The following is a 23,305-nucleotide window of genomic DNA, read 5'->3' as shown; positions in this document are numbered from 1 at the left end:
AGCATTGACCGCGCCAACAGTTATGCCTATTTTTACATGTACGGAGCACGATAGAGACTTCAAAGACCGTCATGCGGTGATTGAGCACATTAGAGGCTGCCATGTAAGCTTTATTAGGCGGCCCGGTCGTCCTGGGGACGTTGACTCGCATGGACATATGTGGTATTGCTTTGCGTGTGATTCGCGGACCTTTAACGATCATCGGAGCTACGATTGCGACAACGCCATGTGGGGACACCTTGCGCAAGCTCACAATGATGTGTTTGATTCTATCGTATGGTGAAATGCAGGTCAAGTTTACCTGCAGCCCTGGTGTATATTCGGAAAGTAGGTGTTCGCTAAAATTATAACGATGATAAGGAATAAAAGTGCTGGGCCAGGTAAAGTAGTCTTCAGGACAGACGACCGTACTGTCCTTGAAGGAGGATAAGATTCAAGTTACATGTACTTGGAGGCCTAACCAAGCCCGATTTGGTAGATAAGGGCGCGGAGGAAAAAGTCATTGATCTCATCAGAGGCAAAGATATTCAAGTAAGACTCGGATGGGTGATTGTCAGAAACCTCGGACAGAGTGAACTACTTGGAGGTATAAATCGACATGCAGCTGAAGAGGAGCATCTCACAAAGCACCCTTGGAGTATTATTGGCCGTGACAGTTTTGGAATCGAAGCACTAAGGATTCGTATTCGAGTGACTGTGACCGCAAATGCGCGCTAGGCCTTTTCATCGGTAAAGTCGCCATTGCCCCTTAGACGATAGCCTTAATCAAGCTAACGATAGTATGCAGGTCAGATCTGAAGTTAGCAAGGACCTCCGAGCCCACCAATTTGCCCTTCGGTCTCTTGGACCGGGGCGGAACACAATAGAGCAGCAAGTGGAATGCTTGATTGGTATCGTTTCTTTGTTCCAGAATCTTTACTATGCAAGCACTGGTGGCGAATTACAGCTCGAATGATATCTTCGAGAATAGTAACGCGCTCCGATTAGCTACTGAGGTTGTTACAAGAAACGAAATATTCTCAGAAGATCTATCCCGGTAAACACTGCAAATCAGGAATTAATACAGCTCTCGGCACTATCACGAAATTGTCACAAGTGATTTTAATAGAACAACTTGTGGCCTATGTCGAAAGCGAGCTGGGAAAATATATAACAACGGCGCCTGATATGCGCCAAAGTGCTGATTTTAGAATGATGTGCAGCCGCCAGCCACAAACCTACAAGGTTGTATCATCGCCATGTGGATATACTGTCGACATGACATGTATGACCTCTGCCGCTGGAATCATCGATTGCCCTGAGACGAAAGTTGCTCTTTCTCTCTGGCAGTCCCTTTGGAAGGAGGAATCTTCCGAAAATCGATGTTGCTTGGAGCCGGAATATATCTGGACTACTGCTCTTTGAAGATTTAGTGATGCAAGTGTGTGTGCTCTCTATGTTTAATGTCTAAGGTCATTGGAATGCAGATCCTTCTCAGGCGCGCCATGCAGACAAAAGGACTAGAAAAAAAGAATGACATTTAATTCATGTAAAAGCCGAGTCTAAAGATAAAGATACCTGTAGTATACAAGATGTAATACTGCGAAACAGACTGTAGAGAAGCATGTCAATAGCAAAGAAAACTAGATAGTAGTTAGCAACGTTAACTTAAACATCTCAAAACGGTCTAAATTTTTATAGTGCAGATTAACTTTTTGGCCAACTTCTATTCAACAATCAAAACGTTTTCATTCCCTAACGTGGTGCAATAAGTGTATATTAAGTCTATCAGCACAATTTTGGTTTGGACGAGTCGAGGGTCATCTTGAGATAAATTGTGCTCGATATGACTGTAATCAGTGAGACTCTAGAATGCTGGGTGGTGGTGTTATCTGTCATTGAATAGGAGTGGACGGCACTGCTATCGGGACGCTCAATACATGGACATTACTTTTGCACGGGACATAGGAAAAGCATGGGACGTACTGGATGACGCCAGAGCAACCAAAGGAATAATTCAGTTAGTGGATAGAACTCATAATAATATTGTTCCGTTCTGAAAACTTTGTCACAAACTGACCTTGGTCTGGAGCATTCTCCGGCCCGCCAAAGTTGAAGTGACATTTCATTTTCTCGAAAGAGAATGCCAAGAAGTGGCAGAGAAAATTCACTATATAGGTAGATGAAAAATTGAAGCCATATAAATCATGTATGCCCTTTAGGGCCGCTGACTAGTTATCCATAACTACCTACATATATGTAGATACCAAGGTATGTTATGTTGTACATGCCTGGAGGACCGTCCACTTTGCGGCCGACTGACTCAGCAAGAGGTGGGGTGATCAACTAGTCCGGAAGAGGGAAAGCGCTCTCCGCATTCTCGGCCTACTCCTCATCCTCCATTCTCAAAGCTAACTCTCTTACCTGCTATTTCCTTTACAATTCTGGTTGCTCTGATAATACAAATTGGCATAACCTTAAAATGATAACAGCTCGCCCCAGATTGAGTCTGTTCTCTGCCCTAAGGTCTCCATATTCTGCACGCCGCTTCGCGACCGAGTCGCGGTTAACCTCGGACCATGTCCGCATCGTGGAGGTTGGCGCTCGAGATGGACTGCAAAATGAGAAGAAATCCATTTCAATGAAAACAAAGCTTGAGTTGATTGAGCGACTGGCTAAGACGGGTGTTACGACCATTGAAGCTGGCTCATTTGTGCCCGCAAAATGGGTACCCCAGGTATGATGTTGTCAAGCGTCATCATGCAATACAGTACGGCGATTTCAGGCACAGGAAACTGACGATTTGGTTACATTATGACAGATGGAAAGCACAGCTGAGATCTGCGAGCATCTTCTCACAAAACCACCACAAGCGCAATCTACAATCGCATACAACTATCTTGTCCCCAACATCAGAGGACTAGAGAGCTTAGTCAAGATCCTTGATAACACAGGAGTCCATGCGGACGCGACTGGAGAGACATCAAAGGTAGCGACAACTACGGAGGTGTCTCTTTTTGCAGCAGCAACGGAAGCTTTCTCGAAAGCCAACACCAACTGCTCCATTGCCGAGTCACTCGAGCGCATCAAGCCGATTGTTTCATTAGCAAAGACCAAGAATATCCGGGTACGCGGATATGTCTCTGTTGCACTAGGATGCCCCTACGAAGGCCCCGATGTGGATCCCGCCAAGGTGGCTGATATTACTGCCACGCTGCTGGAGATGGGGGCGGATGAGGTCTCAGTGGCGGACACAACGGGTATGGGCACCGCACCCCGGACCATGGAGCTTCTGCAAGCGCTTCATGCTGCTGGCATCGCTAATACAGACCTGGCTTTGCACTTCCATGATACCTATGGACAGGCCTTGGTGAACACAATTGTCGGCCTGGAGCATGGTGTCCGTATTTTCGATAGCAGCGTGGGTGGGCTTGGTGGTTGCCCGTATTCCAAGGGTGCGACAGGGAATGTGGCGACAGAGGACATCGTGCACACTATTCACAGCCTGGGGATGCACACAGGGATCAGTCTGGATGAGATGTCGAAGATTGGAGATTGGATTAGTGGGGAGTTGGGCCGAGCTAATGGGAGCCGGGCTGGAAAGGCGACTCTCGCCCGTCTTGCGGAAGAAAAAGCGTCTCTTTGATCAATTCGCGTTATGGCCTGTGATTGCCATTGTTCGGAGTGTTTATTAGTTCCCAACGGGTTCACATATTTGGCAGCACCACACGTAAATATGCTTTGCATTGTCAGCCCAGGCCATTTTGTTATGTACACTGTAGATGTAGTCAATCAGAACCAAACACCCACTTCTCCATTTTCAGATATGAAGACATTATATCCTTAGGCATGAAACACCAACGCCAACATGATGCAAATATCTCTGGTCAAGCCGAGGTCCCTTAGAAATCAGTGACGCGACCACCATAGCTCCAATCGCCAGCTGCGCCCCATCGCAAAGGCTCGTTCTTTGGCCCACCAACTTCTCCAGTCTTCGGGTTCTTCTCGCCCTCAAACTCAGGCTTCAGGCCCTTGGGCGCATCGGGGTGAAGCTCGCCACCTTTGCCATCCGCTTGAATCTCGGCTTGTGGGGACTGATTGACCTGAGGTGTGCTGAATGCTCCAGTTGAGCGCTTTTGGAGCTGTTCAAATATCTCCTGTTCTTCCTTGGGAAGGCGCGGGGGAGCCGGGGAGTCTGAGAAGGGCATGGGCTTGTCGTCGCTCTGGCGCAGGAACCGAGTTGTGGATAGTGGCCGGATTGCACCGCGGGCTGTGGCAGCCGAGAGGATTGAACGGCGAATAACGAGAGAGTACACCATTGTGTTTGCGTATGAGGGAATGATATGTCCAATGAGGTAGTTGAACGATGTACGGGGAGATCTCGGGACCTCGCCCGGTTGTTGACTCACTCCACTGATGTGACTAAGACTGCCGATCCCGATATCGCCTTTTTTATTTCTCCCGGTAGTTCGCTGATCCGATCAGTCGCTTTTTTTACAATCCCCGTCTCTGTTTTGCTGCAGATTAGCCTTTTGTCTTTAAACCCCTCTTATTTTTATAAATAAAAAATTCACCATGTCTGCCCTCCGTATGGCCGCGCGCCGTCTGCCTCGCGCATCCAAATTCGTCTCTGCTCTCGAGTCACCAGTACAGCGCCGATTCGCGACTACATCCAATGCCCCTCAAAATGCGAAGTCCCAGGTCAAGGTAGGCGTGACACAAATTTTCCAGGACAGTGTTCAATGTGAGAACTAACAATCGCATAGGAGTCAACACTGCCCAACCCCGACCCTTCGGCGGACTCAGTCACAGCGTCCTTCATTAATGAGCGGGCTCCTTTCATGGTCCCGACCTATGTTCGCCCGGCCCCGATGATGATGAAGGGACAGGGTTGCTACTTGTGGGATATGGAGAACCGACGTTATCTGGACTTGACTGCGGGAATTGCAGTTAACTCTCTTGGTCACTGTGACCCGGAGATCGCAAAAATTATTGCGGAGCAGGTGCGACATACACTTATGGATTGGATAGGGATCAATTGCTAACAACAGGCTCTTGATTATAGGCTGAAACCCTCATCCACGCTTCAAACCTCTATCACAACCCTTGGACCGGTGCTCTGAGTAAATTGTTGATTGATTTGACTCAGAAGTCCGGTGCCATGCGCGATGCCTCGCAGGTCTTCATCTCTAACTCTGGAACCGAGGCCAACGAGGCCGCTATCAAGTTCGCTCGCAAGACTGGCCGCACTCTGGACCCCTCAGGTGATAAGCACGAGTTCGTTTCCTTCAAGAACTCGTTCCACGGCCGCACAATGGGCGCCCTCTCGGCCACCCCCAACCCCAAGTACCAGACTCCGTTCTCGCCAATGATCCCCGGATTCAAGTATGGAGATTACAACCAGATCGACCAGCTGCAGACTCTGATCACGGATAAGACCTGCGGTGTCATTGTTGAGCCTATTCAAGGCGAGGGCGGTGTCAACATCGCTACTCCCGAGTTCCTTGCCGCTCTCCGCAAGCGCTGTGACGAGACCGGTGCCGTCTTGATCTTCGACGAGATCCAATGCGGTCTGTCCCGTACCGGTACTTTCTGGGCCCACGCTCACCCCTCTCTCGCCCCAGCTTCTGGCGAGGCTGCCCACCCTGATATCCTGACTACCGCCAAGGCTCTTGGTAACGGTATTCCTATTGGTGCCACCATTGTTTCTGGCAAGACGGTTGGCCAGCACATCAAGACCGGTGACCACGGCACCACCTTCGGCGGTAACCCATTGGCTTGCCGTGTCGCTCACCACATCGTCGAGCGTCTCGCTGAGCCAGAGCTCCAGCAGTCCGTCCAGGTCAAGTCCGATCTCTTTGTTTCGGGCTTCCAGGCCATGCAGAAGAAGTTCCCAGGTGTGATCTCCGAGATCCGCGGGCGCGGCCTGATCCTGGGTCTTCAGCTCGCCCCGGAGTACACCGCTAAGGCTGGTGATATTATTACTGCTGCCCGTGAGCGCGGCATGTTGATCATCACTGCTGGTGAGGGTTGCATCCGATTCGTCCCTGCCCTGACGATCACCGAAGACCAGATTCAGACTGGTCTGCGGATTTTGGAGCAGGCTGTGGATTCGGTCGTGGCCAAGTCATAAGTGTCTTGTCCTGAATGCCGGTTATGATTTTGTTTTCCCTTTATACCATCTTGTATTGCGTTGGATATGACAAGACATATTCTCATCATAGAAACTAGAGCAATAAAGGAAAAGTGTCGTGTGTCCCTTGTTTTTTTGTGGACAAGATCACTCTAAGCCACGTGTAGGGCGGAAGGCGGTGGATCGCGCGGAGATAAGGAGTCGTCACTCTTCGCGCTTGATTCGATGTGCCCCCGTATCCTCTCTTGTCTGTTTCTCCTGAATATTATTCAATTAGAAAAAATTATGGACTGAATATCTTTTGTATCTTTGGTGTAGCTTCTTATCAGACCCCAACGCAACAACCGAATGCCTCTCACAGCATCCGATGAGGATGCCGCAACGCGTGCCTCTCAAGAACAACCTTCTTCCATCTGGAAACGATTCGGCGCCCGTGTTAGTGGTGCCTTTAGCGGCGCAGACCCTCGAGTCTGTGTCGCTTTCTGGCTTTTCGGTGCACACCCTCAACCAGCCCAGTTGATCAAAATTAGCTAACACCCATACCCGGCAGGCCTTATCAACAATGTCTTATATGTGATCATCCTCTCGGCAGCTGTAGATCTAGTCGGACCTGATGTACCCAAAGGCGTCGTTCTCCTCGCGGACGTGGTCCCGTCATTCGCGACCAAACTTGTCGCCCCGTACTTCATCCACCTGGTCCCATATTGGATGCGTATCCTCGTCTTCGTTTTCCTGTCATCTGTTGGCATGCTGGTCGTCGCCATGAGTCCAGGTTATACCGATGGGGGATCGATATCATCCAAGATCGCAGGAATCATCCTGGCTAGCTTTTCTTCCGGTGCTGGGGAGCTGAGCTTTGTGGGTCTCACACACTTCTATGGCCCGTTCAGTCTGGCTGCGTGGGGGAGTGGTACTGGCGCCGCTGGGCTGATCGGAGCTGGTGCTTATGCCCTCGCAACTTCGGCACTGGGCTTATCCGTTCATCTCACGTTATTGGTTTCGGCTTGCTTACCGGCCATTATGGTTCTGAGCTTCTTTGTCGTGCTACCTATGTCACCTCTGAGATCTGCTGAATCCGACGCTGATAGATATCGCGTCGTTGAGGGTGGTGGCCAAATTGAGGAAGATGAAATAGATGAAGGCGCCGGTGGAGAACACGAGGGGCTCTTGGGAGTGTCGCACAATGCCCCGGCCCATAAGTCTACCCATGTCAACGGAGGTAGTTCCTGGCAGGACCAGGCTCGCATCAATCTGCATCGAATCAAGGGACTATTCATTCCTTTGTAAGTATCCGACTCTTTCGATTCTCCCAAATCTAGGCTGACAGATATATAGTATGGTCCCAATGCTACTGGTGTACATCGCCGAGTATGTGATTAACCAAGGTGTAGCTCCCACTCTACTTTTCCCCCTGAGTGAATCGCCCTTCGAGCACTTCCGCTCGTTCTACCCGACCTACAATGCCATCTATCAGATTGGCGTCTTCATTTCCCGCTCTTCGACCCCGTTCTACCGCATTCACAATCTGTACCTGCCATCGCTCCTGCAGGTGGCCAACCTTGCGTTGCTGACCCTCCATGCCATGTTCGATTTTATTCCCAGTGTATGGCTTGTGTTCATCGTTGTTTTCTGGGAGGGCCTCCTCGGTGGAGTGGTATATGTCAATACCTTTGCTGAGATTGCCGATCGTGTTCCTAAGGAAGACCGTGAATTCTCATTAGGCGCTACCACTGTCAGTGACTCGGGCGGTATCTGTATTGCGGGCTTCCTCAGCATGGGGTGGGAGGTCTGGTTGTGCAGTTGGCAGGTTGGACATGGACGTGATTATTGCCGGCAAAAGACCTAGAACAGAGTTGGAGATCTGCGATGCGCATACCTAGGTATATATCCATATATCCATATATCCCATAGATACTTCATAAAAACATAAAATACACAACTGAAATCAACCCCGGCCTGGGGTTGTCAGCTGATGTCGTCACTGGCATGTGAATGTGGGACTTCGTTGACATGTGATTCACCCTTCCCCCAGGGCTGTTCTCCAATGACAAGGTTGCATTATATGAACTACGATTCTGATTGACGGCATTATGTTCTGGATAATTGTGGCTGACTCTTGTCTAAAATTGTCTCTTTGTCTCTAGTATTTGGTTCTGCTTGACTATGATTATTCTTTAGACTCGACCCTTCATGCGTTCTTATCCTGCCTTCACATAGACTGCATATCACAGGCTGAACTGGTTAGACTGACTAGACTCAACCCTAAATTTGAGAAATGATAGGTTTGCAACACAACTCCCGCTTGCAACTCACCAAGCTAATCAATGTTAAGACCATGTCTTGGGGAGACCTTCAACCCGCTTCCGCAAGATCCAAGTATTTGCAGTTGTCTCCTTCTGGTCAGTTTACTTATTAAGGTACGGCATATCAAAGTCAAATCGGTCCGAGAAGTTCCAACCGCTGAACATCCAACAGAGCAGATAAACATGGCCCACCGTTTATTCGATCCCTCTCATCCCGCTTCACGGGAAAGTTGACAACATGGCAGACAACAGTTATCATATTCCTCTGGCTCTACCTCAGCCGAAACTTCGCCAAGATCGTCGGGCTCGAATGCCCTGAACCATTGGCAAATATGTATTCGCGGTCATTCTTTCGAGCAACATGGATTACCACGGGTTTGGATGCTGGATTTTGGACCGCGATGAACATAAAGCCAAAATGGCTACGAGATATAGCGTCATTAGTCTTCACAGCTTACTATCTGATTGCTGCCGAACAGGCGGACGAGAAGGTTCGCCGGGTCCGTGCTACCTTGACACTGGAGCACCTGCGTGTGTCTTGGAACAAAGCCACCAGTCCCTACCTGTGGTCATTGGCAAAGCTGGTACGGCCGCGAATGACCCAATTCCCAGCTCGAGCGATCCGCATTCCTCGCCCGGCGCAGTCTGTTTACACTGACCCAGTGCATGCGTGGCTGTATTTCGACGGTCCGTTAAGTGCACTCCGAGATCAGAGTCTTATCGTGCTGGATGTACCCGGTGGTGGATTTGTGGCTATGAGTCCTAGAAACTCAGAGGACAAGCTGTTGTCTTGGGCAGGACGACTCAAGGTTCCTATCCTCAGCATTGATTACAAGAAGGCACCGGAATTTGCGTACCCGTATGCGCTGCATGAATGCTACGATGTATATCACAGCATCATTGCTACAAACGGTCGTTGCATGGGTTTGAGTGGTAAGACCCGTCCTCGGATTCTTGTCACTGGCGAGAGTGCCGGTGGCAACCTGGCAGTGGGCATGACCTTAATGGTGTTGCAGTCTGCAATGTCTGAAGGCTGGCGTGGAGAGGATGTGCTCCCGGCCCCGGATGGTGTGGTTTTGGGATACCCCGCGTTGAACATGAGGGTCGAGAGTTGGATGAGCGATGAGCAGATGTCATTGATCCAGGAGAAGAGCACCCGTCAGACAAACCGGAGTGTTCTGCAACGGAAACAGGATCAATATCGTAAACTCACACCATTCACATCACCAGGTGGCTCGGTAGAGGACCTAACTGCCATCTCGCCACCCGAGAAGGAAAATGATAACAAAGATACCAATGTGGTCAATCAAGCGGCCAGGTCGTTGGAGAAGAAACTCCAGAAGAATGAGGATATAGCCCCAAAGCCTGTTGCTAAAGCAGAAGACAAAGTCACACCAATCAAGACCCGACTAGCCGTCTCGTCCATGATCACCTACGTCCACGACCGCATCCTCACACCTGAAATGACGCGGGCGATGATCATTCTATATATTGGACCCCACCATCGTCCTGACTTCAACACCGATTTCTTCCTGTCTCCCGTCCTGGCCCCAGATGCATTACTTGCCCGCTTTCCGAAAACATACATCATGACCGGAGAGCGTGACCCTCTGGTTGACGACACGGTAGTATTTGCAGGAAGACTGCGTCAAGCGAAGCTACATCAGTTCCGTGAGCGCCAGGACCTGGGGTTGGAGAGGGCCAACCGCGCCTTCAACGAGAGAAACCATGTTGAGGTCTCCCTCATCCCTGGTATTTCCCACGGATTCATGCAGATGGCTGGCTTCTTCCCCGATGCGTGGAAGTATATCCACCGTAGCGCGGATTGGTTGGAGAATCTGTCCCAGAAAATCAAGACGGACAACTCCGAGGCGGATTTACTTTACCCAGATCGGGGTATGAACACTTTGAATGCCAATACTTCCCTCAAATTGTCCGGCCCTGCAAACATTCAAGCAAACGCTGCAACCAAGAAACGTAATCACCATCGCAAGTTCACTGGCGAGTCCTCCGGTGATGATGACAGACCATTGGAAATGAGCATGAGCAAAATCACGTCCGCTGCTGGTAGCGAGGATGCACTTGCATCCAAATCTGAGAACCGCACGCGTCGAAGAAGATTACGTTCCTCTTTTGCTTCCTCGCGAGTCACTGGGTTTACATCGTTGGGAGATGACCGCAATGCTAAGGAGGATTTCCTCGCTAAGCTTCGATGCTTAGAGAGAGCGGGTCGTTCTGATCCTTTCGATCCTGATGAGACAAATAGTGCTCCAGAAAGCCCGGGTGTAGTCCGTCCGAGAGGACGGAGCATTGTTTCTCTTGATAGTGAAGAGGATTTACTGGATCGTCGGATGAACGGGCTCGCTGGCGGGTTGATGGGGATCGGGGAGGGGGCACAGACTCCTGGGCTATGAGAGGCCATGTGGGTTACGATTTACGACTGACGTTGGGATTTATTTTCGGTTTAGAGTGAGCCCCAGCATATGTGTACTAGAAATATATGCCTTCTACTTGGACTGGAAGATGTATATTTCGGTGTATGCGTTTATGTAGGATTTCCCTGGTAATTCGATCTCTCTAGATGTTGGTGAGATGTAGAAGCAGAACCTTGGAAGGCTATGAGAATATGCTGCGATATGAGAAAGAAATGTGAAGACATTCTAATCAAGAAAGCTTAGGGGCGCAAGTGGCTCATGCCCGGGTGAGTCCCTTTCAAGAGGGCTGCCTGATCGTCCAGAAACGCTCTCTATGCCGGCTTTGGGACGGTTTTCTCTTCCTTCTCCCATATTTTATATCCAACTTCCTCCCAGACTTGAAGTTGACGAGTGAAATTTCGGCTTGGTCTGACTCTTGGTGTTGTTTGTTTTGATTTAACAAATTCCAACGTCTCCATTCGCGGGATGCGCAGTTTGCGCGTAAGATAGGCGATGATGATGGTTGGCGAGCGTGAGATGCCAAGGTCACAGTGAATCAATATCGCCTCCGGATTATTACCCATTGCGTGCTCATAATTCGCAGGTGAAGAGGTCAATGAGGAGAGATGTATCCACTTCCCTCTGAAAGCCCACAGGGCAATATCTCAGGCTCTAAATGGGGTTGAATGGCAGCGCAACGATGCAGAAACTGACAGCTAATATCTCACTTTATATAATTTCACACCTTGCCGTGAGAATGATTACGCAAGTGCCATCTGTTCCTTGAAGCTGGTCGCAAACAGAGAGCCTTTGAGGTTCGATTCGTCTAGATGAGATACCGTCTAAACCTTTGGTTAGATGCTACACCTAGGAGTTGTATTTATATCAAGCCTGGCCTTATTTCCTAAGTTGAAGTGATGGCAATAGTGTCAGATGATGTCTTAAAAGAGCCGAGAGATTCAATCTCTGAACCTGGCTACGCAAGCAATCTTAGAAAAAGGTGTAGACACCTAAAACCCGATCTAACCTAATCCCAGTGCTTGCCAAAGAATTCCAGCACAGTCTTATAGCCCCGGATATACTCCTCTTGTACATGGGGATCAGATAGATCAGCACGCGCAGCCATCCAACCGTGGACTTGATCTCCAAAGATCTCCACATGATTGGGTACTTTCAGGTTCTTTTCAAATTTCTGCACATCTTTAGCGGATTCCTCCCCGGATGCCAGTAGAATATATGGCACTGGGATCTTCTCCGCGCCGGAGGGATCAACCATGGCCGGGTGACAGGCGGCAGCAATCTTGAACGGGTTGTCCTCGCTAGCAGTCACGATCTCGGTCACTTTACCTCCCCAGCAGTACTATATGTTCTAATTAGTCTTGATAAACTGGCAAAGCATGACGTATTCTTTAAGCAGCTAACTTACCCCGATAAGTCCCCATGAGTTGATAGAGGGATTCGCAGCCTTAAGGGCGGCAATATAACCAGGCAGTGCAGCTGCAGGACCATGTGGCATGTTTCTACCAAACCACTCCCCCAATTGCTTCTGTTTCTGCTCAGTGTTTGGAGGGTACCTATTTCCGGCTTTGTGAGTGGTCGTCCCATTGAGTGGTGTAGCCAGATTTACCATTCCGCAGGGCACGGGCTGCCATTGAACCAGTCAGGCATGAACACCTTGTACTTCTGGTGTTGGTCACTGGTTGCCAGGAAATCGGCACCCTGGAGAGTCTGATCAAAGTAGCCAAAGATGTCGAAAACAGCGACAATTCCTCTGGTGGCTTCCTCCGGCCCGGTCACATCTGCGTTGGGTCCTCGTTAGCCTAATGTTACAAACGGGTTGGAGGAACCGTCAGCATGTACAGGTTTTCATTCCACCGAGATCCTCATAGAAGCCCTTGGGAACATAGCCCGATGAGATAACAGGTGGGATATTGCAGCAGGCCTGGTTGTGGCCATGAGTTGCTTGCATTGTAGACATGGGTGCGATTTGGGCTCGAATTTGGGGCGAAGGGATGTTCCGGGATGAACAACTAGAAAGCCCGGGGGAACATGCCGGGCGAGATGTTTTGTTTATACTTGTCTGTGAGGGCAATGTCGGTCCCGTGGAGCTTGTTCTCGACACATTCACAGGCGCGACCGGAGCACGGCGCGGGAGACGGAGCGGGGGAACCATTGAATCAGAATTCCAGATACAAAAGAGAGGATGGTGAATCCTAAATTTGGAATGTAGAGTTCGGTCGCCTTATATCCTTTCCTCGATGCAGCGGAAGAATCGGAGGAATCGGAGCATCGGAGAACCCCCCTTTTGACTACCACGGGTTCTCTTGCAGATATCCCTGTCAGGTATGTACCGCTTACTACTAACAGCTCTAGGGCCGAGGTCTGTTCATCCCCCCAATTGAACTTAGATAAATACAATCTACGAGCCCGGATTTAATGCAACCATCGACAGCAAAATTGTGACTCCAATCGTTCAGATAATGGGACAGCCACCGAGACCCCTTTCATACATGCTAACTAAATACCTCTGGTCAAGCAGGAGTAGTTACATGACACCTCTAAACAGGACCATGATAGGGCCATTATATAGGGCTAAATATCAAAAGAAGGATAGCACAATGCATATTATGTATGATGTATTGGGCATCAAAGGAGGGGAAAAGAAGGAGCTGGTACTGGACCCCAGGCTAAGGGGTAGACCCCCGCATGGCCCACAAATCCCAAAGCCCAACCCGGGCCCAACCCGCAAATGGGTTGGGTTGTGGGCCCACCGATGGGCTATGGGTCTAAGGTAGAAGAAAGAATGGTATAAACCGTGTGCGAGCTGCAATTAGGAAGGTTGGGTTTACGGGCCCTAAGTAGGATCGCATAATCAACATGCTCATGCACGATGCACAGGCGGATGCATTGAAGGCTTTCTATGATTCTGGGTTATTCACGCCGAGAGATATACGAGGAATTTACGAGGCATTGATCGGTGTATTCCCAACTCCACCTGCTATATCCGTTAGATCGTGGATGAACTGTCGGTTTTGATCAACCCGAGGGGAGAAATGAATAGATTGAATTGCTTGATAATGATAAATGTTGCAAATGTACAGTACATGCCATTGTGAGGTACATGTTTCCTTCAATCTCTGCGCATGAAGAACATTCACATCAACCACTTCATTCTACGCCCCGCTGCAGCATCAATGGTAAGGGTAGCCTCAAGTCGCGCCCAAACCACAGCCAATGTCGCCACAACCAGCAATACACCGACCATAATGCTGGTATTCTCATAGCTTCGTGGGCCAACACTCTTCTCGTGGTTTCCGCGGATGAGCGCACCCGCAACCGGGGTTCCAACTAATGTCGCAAAGCCTCGCACCATATACAGTAAGCCATTTACACTGACAAAGTTTTGCACACCGAACAACTCTACCAGGCTCGTCGGGAAGAGAGCAACGTATGCTGATGCAAAGATGCCATAGAAGATTGTGAATGCGATGAACAGTGTGCTTCCGGTAGATTGCGTGGCAGATAGACAGGAGGGGAGCCACAATGCTAGGACAGAGACCGCTGAAATGAGGGTTGTTAATACCAGGGTATTAAGTCGCCCCATCCGGTCAGCTGCGTGACCGATGACGACCTTGCCTAGCGCATTTGCAGCGTTAGAGATAGCAATGAAGTTTGCCGATGTTGCTTGTGAATAACCTAGTGTACGTGCAAATGACGCGAAAAAAAACACCGGCGTATAGTATGCAGCCGACTGCAAGGCTGCACCCAGAGCATGAGCGACGAATTTGCGGCTTCGGACGACGCGCCAGTCAACCAAGGGAAGGCGAAAAAAGGTCGAGGAACGGGAAGAAGCGGCATTCTCGGCTTGAATGCGAGTGATCTGGCTAGCAGGCCATCGTATAAATGTCCCCGAGCCACAAATGAGTACGAACGAGATCCCCGCAGTGACACGGAGTGTGTTGCGGAATCCGACGGACTCAATGAGGTACCTAAAAGCGAGTGGCCATGCAACACCACCAATCCCAGTTCCTGCGAGGATTATCCCCATAGCTAGTCCGCGGTGCAGTGTGAACCAGGTCGGTGCCACGGTTACAGAGGGCATGTAAGTCAGACATGTGGCCATGCCGAGCAGAACCCCTTGGGTGAGGATGAATTGCCATAGGTGTTGACTGAAGCTTGCAAAAAGCAAAGCGCTTGAGTGAATTATTCCGCTAGCCCAGATGACATATCGAGGGGGGTATTGCTTTGTCCACGCTGTTGCGAATGGAGCGCCGATTGTCATCAGTGCGATTGAGAGGGTACCGATCAGGTCAATTTGCGCCGGTGTTGAGCCGGTGAACGGCGTGTTTGGTTCCTTTGACATAGAGTCGTAAAGCTCTTGGAAGACACCAAACGCGAAGTTTATTCCGCATCCTGTAAAGACGAGGGTCGTCGAGGCGAGGATGATGATGGTCGGTTGCCTGCGGATGTGTTAGTCCAGTTCTCATGGTAACGAGTGCGGTACATACAGGTGAGTTCGTGAGGTTGCGGGACTGCCTCCATCGACATGTATTGGCGCTAGAGTATGTTCCATCTTTGATGGCAGTCTAGTGCGTTTTCTGAATGCTAGGAGTGAATGGGTAGTGTTGAATTGTGAGCTTCAAGATGTATGTGGAGTCTGGTGTGTGATGATGGTGTATAAACGAAGTGAAAGAAAAAGAACATTTAAGTCCTTGAAAAGGAAGTTGATTGCTCTTGGCATTTAAGCTTATATTAACCGTAGACCCGGTTTAACCCTAACCTTCTGAGTCATCGCGGGGTATACCCGTCGAGAGAACTAACCTAGAGGACTGAAGCCTTCGAATGCAATTATATAGATGAAGACCACTGCTGCTGCCATGAAGCCTTTCATATAACTTGATGATAAGAAACAAAAGAAGGGCTCAGAGGGGTACATAAAGATTTACGGGTCTGATAACTGTATGTAGGCAAGCAATTCCTCTAGGGCTGCCTGAGTCGTCCTTTTTCATTGAATTGGAAGCCTCGAATTTGGCTTGGGCTACTATTCAAATGAGTTTCTATCTATTGCTAACTTAAATATTATTTCATCTTGTTTTTTGTGCTGCTATCGGTAATGACTGATAGTAAGTATTTTATGTTTGTGTTCAAATGAAGACATGGTTTGCTCTTCTAGGACCAACAGACAGCTTGGAATATGTCTTCACTACACTTCGTCCAGGCTGATGGTGGGTAGTATAGAATGGTTAAAGGCATATTCTCGAGATACGATCAAAAATAATTTGGGATAGAACTGAATCGAGTCGAAGTTTCGCAGTAGACAAGTAATAGTTGCAGACACCAAACCCTACCCTACGTCAAATAGAACTTGTTAACGTCAGCCATACTCTGACAAAGATAGAGAAGGAAATATTTAATTTTGGACACACGCGCTTGCCTGCTGTAAATGGGGAAACCTCCCATGGTTTGCTGCCCTATTCTCATCTTCCCCGAAAATCGTACCATTTTGAGCCTCCAGGAACAACCGACAAGGGGTTACCCATAATCGTGCCAAGCCCACCAACACCATCGGGCTTGGCATGATTACTTCTTGAACTGGTCGGGGACTATCGGTTTTCTCTGTCTCCACTTGGAAGTATTGTGTCTCAGTTAGCCTGGCGGGTAAAGACGGCACCCCGCTTCGAACATTGCAAGAACTTCATTTTTGAGAATATCTGCGGCTGCGAGATATTAGTGACTAGGCCTAGACCATGTAACTAATCCCCAGGAAAAGGAGAAAAATCAGATGCCTCGTCAAAAAGTCCCCGAACCCACCCGCACGCGCACGCTTCTCTGGGTGGAGCACTGATGAAAGTGGCAGAAAGGAGAGTAGAATCTAGCAAATCGTATATCACTGATCGCGTGATCATTTATTGGTGGTTAGGTGGTTAGACTAACTATCTAAGGAAAGAGAGATGCTATCTTCTGAAGACACCTCAGTAGTCGACTCATGTAGCAAGCACTTGGGAAACAATTAGAACATGGTTATAATAGCAGATGACCGTGAATATTGGACATCATATCGATTGTATCCCCACATGATGAGGTCGGTGGTGCCATACCAGAGAGCGGAAACCCCGCGCGGAAAGGCCATTCGTTCGCATCGCGTTGAGGTTATTTCCGACAGCAAACTCTAGATCGAACGTACGATGTGCGGGAGATCCACCTATGGCACTCCACCGCCGAGGGATTGCCGAGGGATGTTGGAATCGCTATGAGGCTGTGGGTATTGTTGATGGTGAGTGTGAGATCTGGGGAAAAGACTAGAGCTAAGATGGAAATTTGTGCAACTTGATATACTTCAGTATGGTAAATTTCGACTAAAGTGTTTGGCCTGTCTCGTTTAGATAGAATAATATAGAAAAATATAGAAAAATATAGAAAAATATAGAAAAATATAGAAAAATATAGAAAAATAGTGTGCTGCATAGAATTTGGATCTATCGTTTGCTGGTCGTCATGGTCCTATTTTTGTAATTTTAAAATAACGTATGATATTCCGCCAACATCCATACTATTGACAACAAGTTGGATCTAGACTCAGGAAAATGCGGCTCTCCCCACAAAATGGATCCCTGTCATTTCAAACAATGAGTGAGAAGCAGGGAAAATGTACCTGAATTGTGTTCAGAGTAACCTAAAGAGGAATGTACTATGTCATCTGCTTTAGTTTCACTTAATCTCACCTGTCAAGTGTGTGAGATTACGGCAAAGTGGTGGTTTGAGATCCACCTGGCGTTGATGGATGGTATAGATGAACTTGGCCCCCACTCTGGCTGTCAGATTCTATGGATCGACTATTATTTGGTTTTATTCTCATTGGGTGAAAATTCTGCACATTGATGTGCATCGGGGTTTAAACTGCGCACAGAACAACTTTGGAACCTTTACACATCCGTGCCTCGATCCCATGAAGCTTTTGAGTTTTCTATCATCTTCTAATATCTTAGTCATGTCACTTAGTGCCTACAATATGAGTCAACCTTGGAAGTCTCATGTTTTATACGAACTTCATAGAAACCAAGAATTCGACCTGGAGAGCCCATAGATTGACCTTCGGGATATCTCGCGACGGAAGACTTCGCTTGAGCCCCACAATCAACCTTGGAACCATTTTCTTTGACAGCTGACTAGCCCGATGTGGATGTATACTATTTGAAATTTTTTAGAAATCTTTGAGATATTTTTCAATATTTTTTAAATATTTTGGATATTTAAATAGTATTCAAATAGTAAATATATCCCTAATAGTATCCAAATATATTCCACTGGAATCCTGGAGACTTACAATCCACATAATCCACACTTGGTTCATGTGGTTTGTTTGTGTCCATGGAAACCACTGGGGATTTTGGGCCTGTGCCTCCAGGCATTGACCTTGCCGAGAACCAGCAAACCCAAATGCTGGGTGTAGTCATTACTCTGATGATTATTGGAACCCTAGCCGTTCTTTTACGCGTGTATACACGCGCAAAGACATCTCAAACCAGTTTCGGTCTTGATGACTTTTTGATCTTTGCTGCTTTGGTGAGTGTACAGTGATAACTATAACTATCCATTGGTCTGGTGGCTTATCTATCTTCTAGTTATTTGCCTACGGGACTGGTATATGCGTGATCATCAGTAAGTAAAGCCAAGGATATATCCAGCATCTCAACCTTTCTAACTGACTCCTTCTCTATAAAGGTATCAACTACAAAAATGGATGGCACCAACAAGCCCTCACTGATTCCGAATTTGTCTCTCTTTGGAAGCTCCTTTTCGCACATGTTTTTATCTACTCGACAACGGTCACTCTGACCAAATCCTCAATCGTTATGTTCTATCATCATATCTTTAATCTGCGTTGGTCGTTATATTTCGCCATGGCCATCATCCTAGGCTATTTCGTCGCTGCCATAGTCACTATTGCGGCCGCATGTCGCCCCACATCATATTTTTGGCAGCAATACACGGATCCCACGGCCAATGGGATGTGTATTGATATCCCTCAATTTTTCTTTGTCAATGGTATTGCTGCTGTCCTCATTGATGTCATGATTCTGTGTGTCCCACTTCCTATCATCTGGAGATTGCAAATGCCCAAATCCCAGCGCGTTGCAGTTACTAGTATCTTGCTGCTCGGTGGTTTGTAAGTCAATCTTTCATGGGATCCCAGGGATTTGAGTAACTATGCTGATCAAAGTTATTATAGCGTCTGCATCGCCGGTGTCGTTCGCGTTGTTTTCTTGTACAAACATACACATTCTAAAGATCCCTCATGGACAATTGCCCCCGTTTTCATGTGGTCTTGCGTCGAGCCTTTCATCGGAATTGTATGCGCCTGTCTACCAACCTTTTCACCCTTGTTTCGTCGCTGGTGGGCAATTTTGGGGTTCAAGAAGAGTTCCAAGAAACAAGAAGATTATTATGGTGCAGGGGGTTCTCAGACTCGTCGTTCGAGACAACATGCATCTGAAGATGAGGAATATGGGTCTCACGACGATGAGGCTCAATTAACCAGCTTCCCTGGTTGGCCATTAAACTTCTTACGTGGAAAGGGTAGCAAAGATGATCTGGGATTGTCCAACTCGAAGATTCAGATTAAAAACGAGGTTATAATCTCGTATTCTGTGGAACAAACGGCGTGATTCCCTCGCCGAAGCTATTGGAATCAGGTCAAATTTAAATCAAGTTGAATTATTACAATACCCCACAAAATAAAATTACATTGCACACATGATAGCATGGTAGAAGATTGATATCGACCGGCCACGCAGCATGATCAGCTATCCGTCGCATTCACGTTCGTCATTCATTGCCCAAAGAAATTCACCAGCCCCTTGAGGAACATCGTTTAACGAACCTAGAAAAGCCGAATGTTCACCATTAGTCAAATTTCCACCAAACGCTGTTTTATTACTCACAAGAACCAGAATCCCTCTAAGAAATCGTCATGTTTCGCATGCGAAACATTAACTCAAGTTCCCCTCTGTTCAATGTAGGAGGAGTAGGATATCTGAGATCCTGGACTCCCATGAGGTACTCCACGAGCCTAGTATATTATTAGTATACCTGTCAAGATCGAGCAGATATCATGTCTCGTACCTGTTGTGAAACATGGTTGGAAAGCAACATCTGAATTCTCCTTCTCGGTTCTCTTCCATGTGTAGCCAACCTTTCGTAAGGCATGATAGCATAGCCTCACTTTGCGGGTCGAACAATAGGCCTTGGCCGCGGGCGTGCTGAGCTTGGCGAAGAACTTCAAACTCCTGCTCAGGAGGGAAAAAGGTCTCGGGCGAAAGCGGAAGACCAGCGAAGTTTACAATTGCCGCGATTGTTACTTCCAGGATGCCACGAACTTCAAATAGCTGGGTAATTTCGCTGTCATCCTCGCTGATTATGTCAAGTTCGTCATCCTTGTAGAAGGCCTCATACAACTAGCAATATGTTAATACAATAGAAAATACTAGAAATGCTTGAAGATCACATACCATGTCGCAGAGATGCATGAATGCATCCATCAATTCAGGCTGGCCGCCAGTTAGGCCATGGATTGTATCTTTCAAGATATCGCAAATTTCGTAATCGGAACCTCGAGCTTGGAAATGCATTTCCATGTAGAGATCGACCTCTTCTGTGGTGTAGAAGAGTGAAATATCATCGGCAAACCGCTCGACCATGAAAACACGTTGGTGCTCATTGAATACTAGCAAGTCACTCCCCATGTTGTGTGGCATTACACCCCTATCCGGGGTACCGAAGGCACTGAACATACAGAAACTGGCCCCTGGTACATTCACGAGGTGATCTTGGTTCATCGCATTCAGAATCAACCACAACTCTGAATTGTTGTATGTCGTGTGTGCGTCATCGATGAGAAATACAAAATTGTCGCGCAGAAAACTGTGTCCAAGTGCCGCAAAACCTTGGATGTGACAGGCCTCGAGCAGGTAATGCAACGCGGAGGGACCACCCTCTAAACTGAGGGGGAAGTTTCTGATGTAAATCGACTTGACTCCCTGTCCACGGAGGTAGGTGTGAAGAGATCGGGCGAGAAAGGTCTTTCCCGAAGAGGGGGTCCCACGAGCAAGGACCACTCTTTGTTCATGGATGCGATTGGCAAGCTTTCTCACGGTTTGGTGTCTTGGTAGGAAGACCTGGCTGGCACTGGGATCACTTGGGTGCGCTAAAATAGCGTTAAAATCAAATCAACAGAGAGGGGGAAAAATTGCTTACGCCCAATTCTATAATGATTTCTGAGTGGGTGTCCGCACTCCAGGCAAGAGATCGATGAAGATTCAGCCACATCGGGCTGTCCTCGGCCACGGCAAGGACAGCAGTAAGAGCTGTGACCACTCCAGTAACAGGCCCCAGCTGTCATCTTGTCTGTCGAGGATCAGTCAAATCGAGTTAACATGAAGCGGATGCTTTGTGGAGGCTCATCCAAGCCGTGTGTAGGTGGAGTGGCAATGAGTGAAGAATGAGACAATGAGACAGTGGTGTGAAGAGAAGAGAAACATAAGAGAGAAAAAGGCAAGCAGCAGAGCAGAAAAGTGGGAAGACAAAAAGTAAACAAAGTTCGGTGGCAAAGGAAGGAAGGTGCTCTTGCTCTGGCTGGGATGTCAAGTGACTGGGGATTAGATATTGAATTCTTCTCCATTTACCTAGGTACTTTGTACTTGCTATACCCATCTATCTACAACATTGTCTATTTTGTCTAAATTCTACTCAACGTACTCCGTATATAATAAACTATCATAGCCTTCGAGGTGGGCAGTTTTGAAGGTTAATATACTCCACCTACGAGTTGATTGGCTACCGTTATACATATCTGATAAGATATAAGGATCTCCAGGGTGCGTGCCTCCGACAACGTTTTGGTCAATCACCCACCTCGGAACAACCGTACTTGTTGAGGTGTTGTGTTTAGCGGCGATGGTCGATAGAGGTAAGTCTAGAGGTCCACCTTTACCGACAGTGATCGGTGCAAGAGTCTTGAAAGACGATATCTCAATGCCATGCTCACGCATCCAAGGCACATAATCATCAGCCCGTTGCAAATATGGATGGTATTCCAGCTGATTAATTGCTGGAACAACCGAGCAATCCTCCAGCAAGGCCTCAAGGTGGTTGCGCTGGAAGTTGGATACACCAATATTCCGGGCCTTTCCTTCGGCATGGAGAGTCTCGAGTCCCTTCCAAGCGGTCTGAATTTCTGCAGTTGTAGGGATAACATAGGGATTATGTAAAAGATACCTATTTACTACCCGTCAGCCCAAGCACTAAAAGCGATTATCGCAATAAGGGTTCGTACATTTCCACATAGTCAACTTGTAGCTGTTGAAGGCTATCGTTCAACGCCACTCGAGCATCCTTCCATCCTTTGAGGACCTTGGTGGTAATGAAGAGCTTGTCTCTTGGAATACCACTCTCTTTGATAGTAATTTCAACTTCTCTTTCAGTTCCATACGAATCTGCAGCATCGATATGAATGAAACCTTTTAAAACGGTAGTTTTGAGCACTTCAATGAGCTCTGGGTTGATGGGAGCATTGGGATCGTCTTTGTACCACGCAGTCCTGGTCCCAAATCCCAACTTTGACGAAGGTGTCAAACGGGAATTCCGACGCGCGAATAAAGGGGTAGCGGCTTAGCATGGGAATAAAATTTCCATTTTTCAGCGAGAGAGTCGGCCAGCCCATGGTGAATCACAGGTGTTGCTATGGATAATGGTGTGACAAAATGGGCGGATAGACGTATAGGTTAATAAACACACCCGTAAGTGACCTAATCCAAAAAGGTAGGTTTAGACGAATAAGTGCTAAGATTTTGAGACATGTGAGGTTGGAGATGAAAGGGGAACAAACCCATGCCAAAATAGACTTTAGAGTGCACAAAGCCCGCATCCCCCCGGATTGAAAGGATAATGCGATGTATTGGACCTCTCGTTGTCAGCCAATCATAAAATTAATATGGCGAGGTTGATTAGTAGGACAGCGACAGGACTTGGAATAGCTCGTCTATATGGCCATATAGCCTAGCCTTCCTAACTACATGCAACTCAGGCTGATTTCAGATTTAGATCATTGCAATCTGGTCCAGGTATAGCTTTGACTAGGCTTAGCTGCCTATCTTGTTGGTGACCAAATTTGAGAGCTCATCTACCTTCGATTCCCCGAAATGAGGATAAGGGTAGGTAGCTCATGGGCTGTGCTCTTCTCGGTTGTTTCGGATGGTCTCGTCATTTCGATAGCAACAGATCCCTTCTTTCAAATTGTTCCATTGCGTTGGTCTAAGAGACCAGACTCGTCCCCTCAAATCGATGGATAGGGTGTTCAATTGTCCATATTTCACTGTCAGTTGGGAAAACAGACGTCCCGAGCCTTCAATTTACCCGTGGGCCCCGCATAGTGTCTGATAAGAGATAAGAACCAGCTCTCGCGAGGTCTTGACATTTCC

At 47.9% G+C, this 23,305-nt stretch overlaps 8 protein-coding genes across 8 annotated transcripts; 4 read left to right on the top strand and 4 right to left on the bottom strand.

Moving 5' to 3' along the window:
* Positions 1-2,461: 2,461 nt before the first annotated feature.
* On the top strand, positions 2,462-3,625 carry PEX2_021370 (hydroxymethylglutaryl-CoA lyase; the record flags this gene model as incomplete). The annotated part of the gene is made up of 2 exons (XM_016739412.1): positions 2,462-2,716; positions 2,801-3,625. 2 exons carry the CDS (start codon positions 2,462-2,464, stop codon positions 3,623-3,625), a joined length of 1,080 nt encoding a protein of 359 aa, XP_016599322.1.
* Positions 3,626-3,881: 256 nt separating this feature from the next.
* PEX2_021360 (succinate dehydrogenase assembly factor 4) lies at positions 3,882-4,298 on the bottom strand (the record flags this gene model as incomplete). The annotated part of the gene is made up of 1 exon (XM_016739411.1): positions 3,882-4,298. One exon carries the CDS (start codon positions 4,296-4,298, stop codon positions 3,882-3,884), a length of 417 nt encoding a protein of 138 aa, XP_016599321.1.
* A 256-nt stretch (positions 4,299-4,554) lies between these two features.
* Positions 4,555-6,112, top strand: PEX2_021350 (acetylornithine transaminase; the record flags this gene model as incomplete). Its single annotated transcript, XM_016739410.1, has 3 exons — positions 4,555-4,686; positions 4,746-4,982; positions 5,045-6,112. 3 exons carry the CDS (start codon positions 4,555-4,557, stop codon positions 6,110-6,112), a joined length of 1,437 nt encoding a protein of 478 aa, XP_016599320.1.
* Positions 6,113-6,460: 348 nt separating this feature from the next.
* On the top strand, positions 6,461-10,829 carry PEX2_021340 (Major facilitator superfamily domain, general substrate transporter; the record flags this gene model as incomplete). Its single annotated transcript, XM_016739409.1, has 5 exons — positions 6,461-6,605; positions 6,663-7,395; positions 7,448-7,860; positions 8,445-8,510; positions 8,590-10,829. 5 exons carry the CDS (start codon positions 6,461-6,463, stop codon positions 10,827-10,829), a joined length of 3,597 nt encoding a protein of 1,198 aa, XP_016599319.1.
* Positions 10,830-11,856: 1,027 nt separating this feature from the next.
* On the bottom strand, positions 11,857-12,807 carry PEX2_021330 (dienelactone hydrolase family protein; the record flags this gene model as incomplete). The annotated part of the gene is made up of 4 exons (XM_016739408.1): positions 11,857-12,189; positions 12,256-12,403; positions 12,457-12,628; positions 12,690-12,807. 4 exons carry the CDS (start codon positions 12,805-12,807, stop codon positions 11,857-11,859), a joined length of 771 nt encoding a protein of 256 aa, XP_016599318.1.
* Positions 12,808-13,983: 1,176 nt separating this feature from the next.
* Positions 13,984-15,402, bottom strand: PEX2_021320 (Major facilitator superfamily domain, general substrate transporter; the record flags this gene model as incomplete). The annotated part of the gene is made up of 2 exons (XM_016739407.1): positions 13,984-15,289; positions 15,338-15,402. The coding sequence occupies 2 exons, from the start codon at positions 15,400-15,402 to the stop codon at positions 13,984-13,986; spliced, it is 1,371 nt and encodes a 456-aa protein (XP_016599317.1).
* A 2,795-nt stretch (positions 15,403-18,197) lies between these two features.
* PEX2_021310 (uncharacterized protein) lies at positions 18,198-19,495 on the top strand (the record flags this gene model as incomplete). The annotated part of the gene is made up of 4 exons (XM_016739406.1): positions 18,198-18,392; positions 18,452-18,488; positions 18,552-18,996; positions 19,060-19,495. The coding sequence occupies 4 exons, from the start codon at positions 18,198-18,200 to the stop codon at positions 19,493-19,495; spliced, it is 1,113 nt and encodes a 370-aa protein (XP_016599316.1).
* Positions 19,496-19,787: 292 nt separating this feature from the next.
* On the bottom strand, positions 19,788-22,548 carry PEX2_021300 (Aldo/keto reductase; the record flags this gene model as incomplete). Its single annotated transcript, XM_016739405.1, has 6 exons — positions 19,788-19,899; positions 19,953-20,284; positions 20,339-21,033; positions 21,652-22,103; positions 22,162-22,425; positions 22,463-22,548. 6 exons carry the CDS (start codon positions 22,546-22,548, stop codon positions 19,788-19,790), a joined length of 1,941 nt encoding a protein of 646 aa, XP_016599315.1.
* Positions 22,549-23,305: the final 757 nt, after the last annotated feature.

The sequence above is a fragment of the Penicillium expansum genome (genome assembly GCF_000769745.1).
Source record: "Penicillium expansum strain MD-8 chromosome Unknown contig58, whole genome shotgun sequence".
NCBI classification, from domain to species: domain Eukaryota; kingdom Fungi; phylum Ascomycota; class Eurotiomycetes; order Eurotiales; family Aspergillaceae; genus Penicillium; species Penicillium expansum.
The sequence above is the reverse complement of the archived record's forward strand: the minus strand, read 5'-3'. Positions and strand labels throughout refer to the sequence as shown.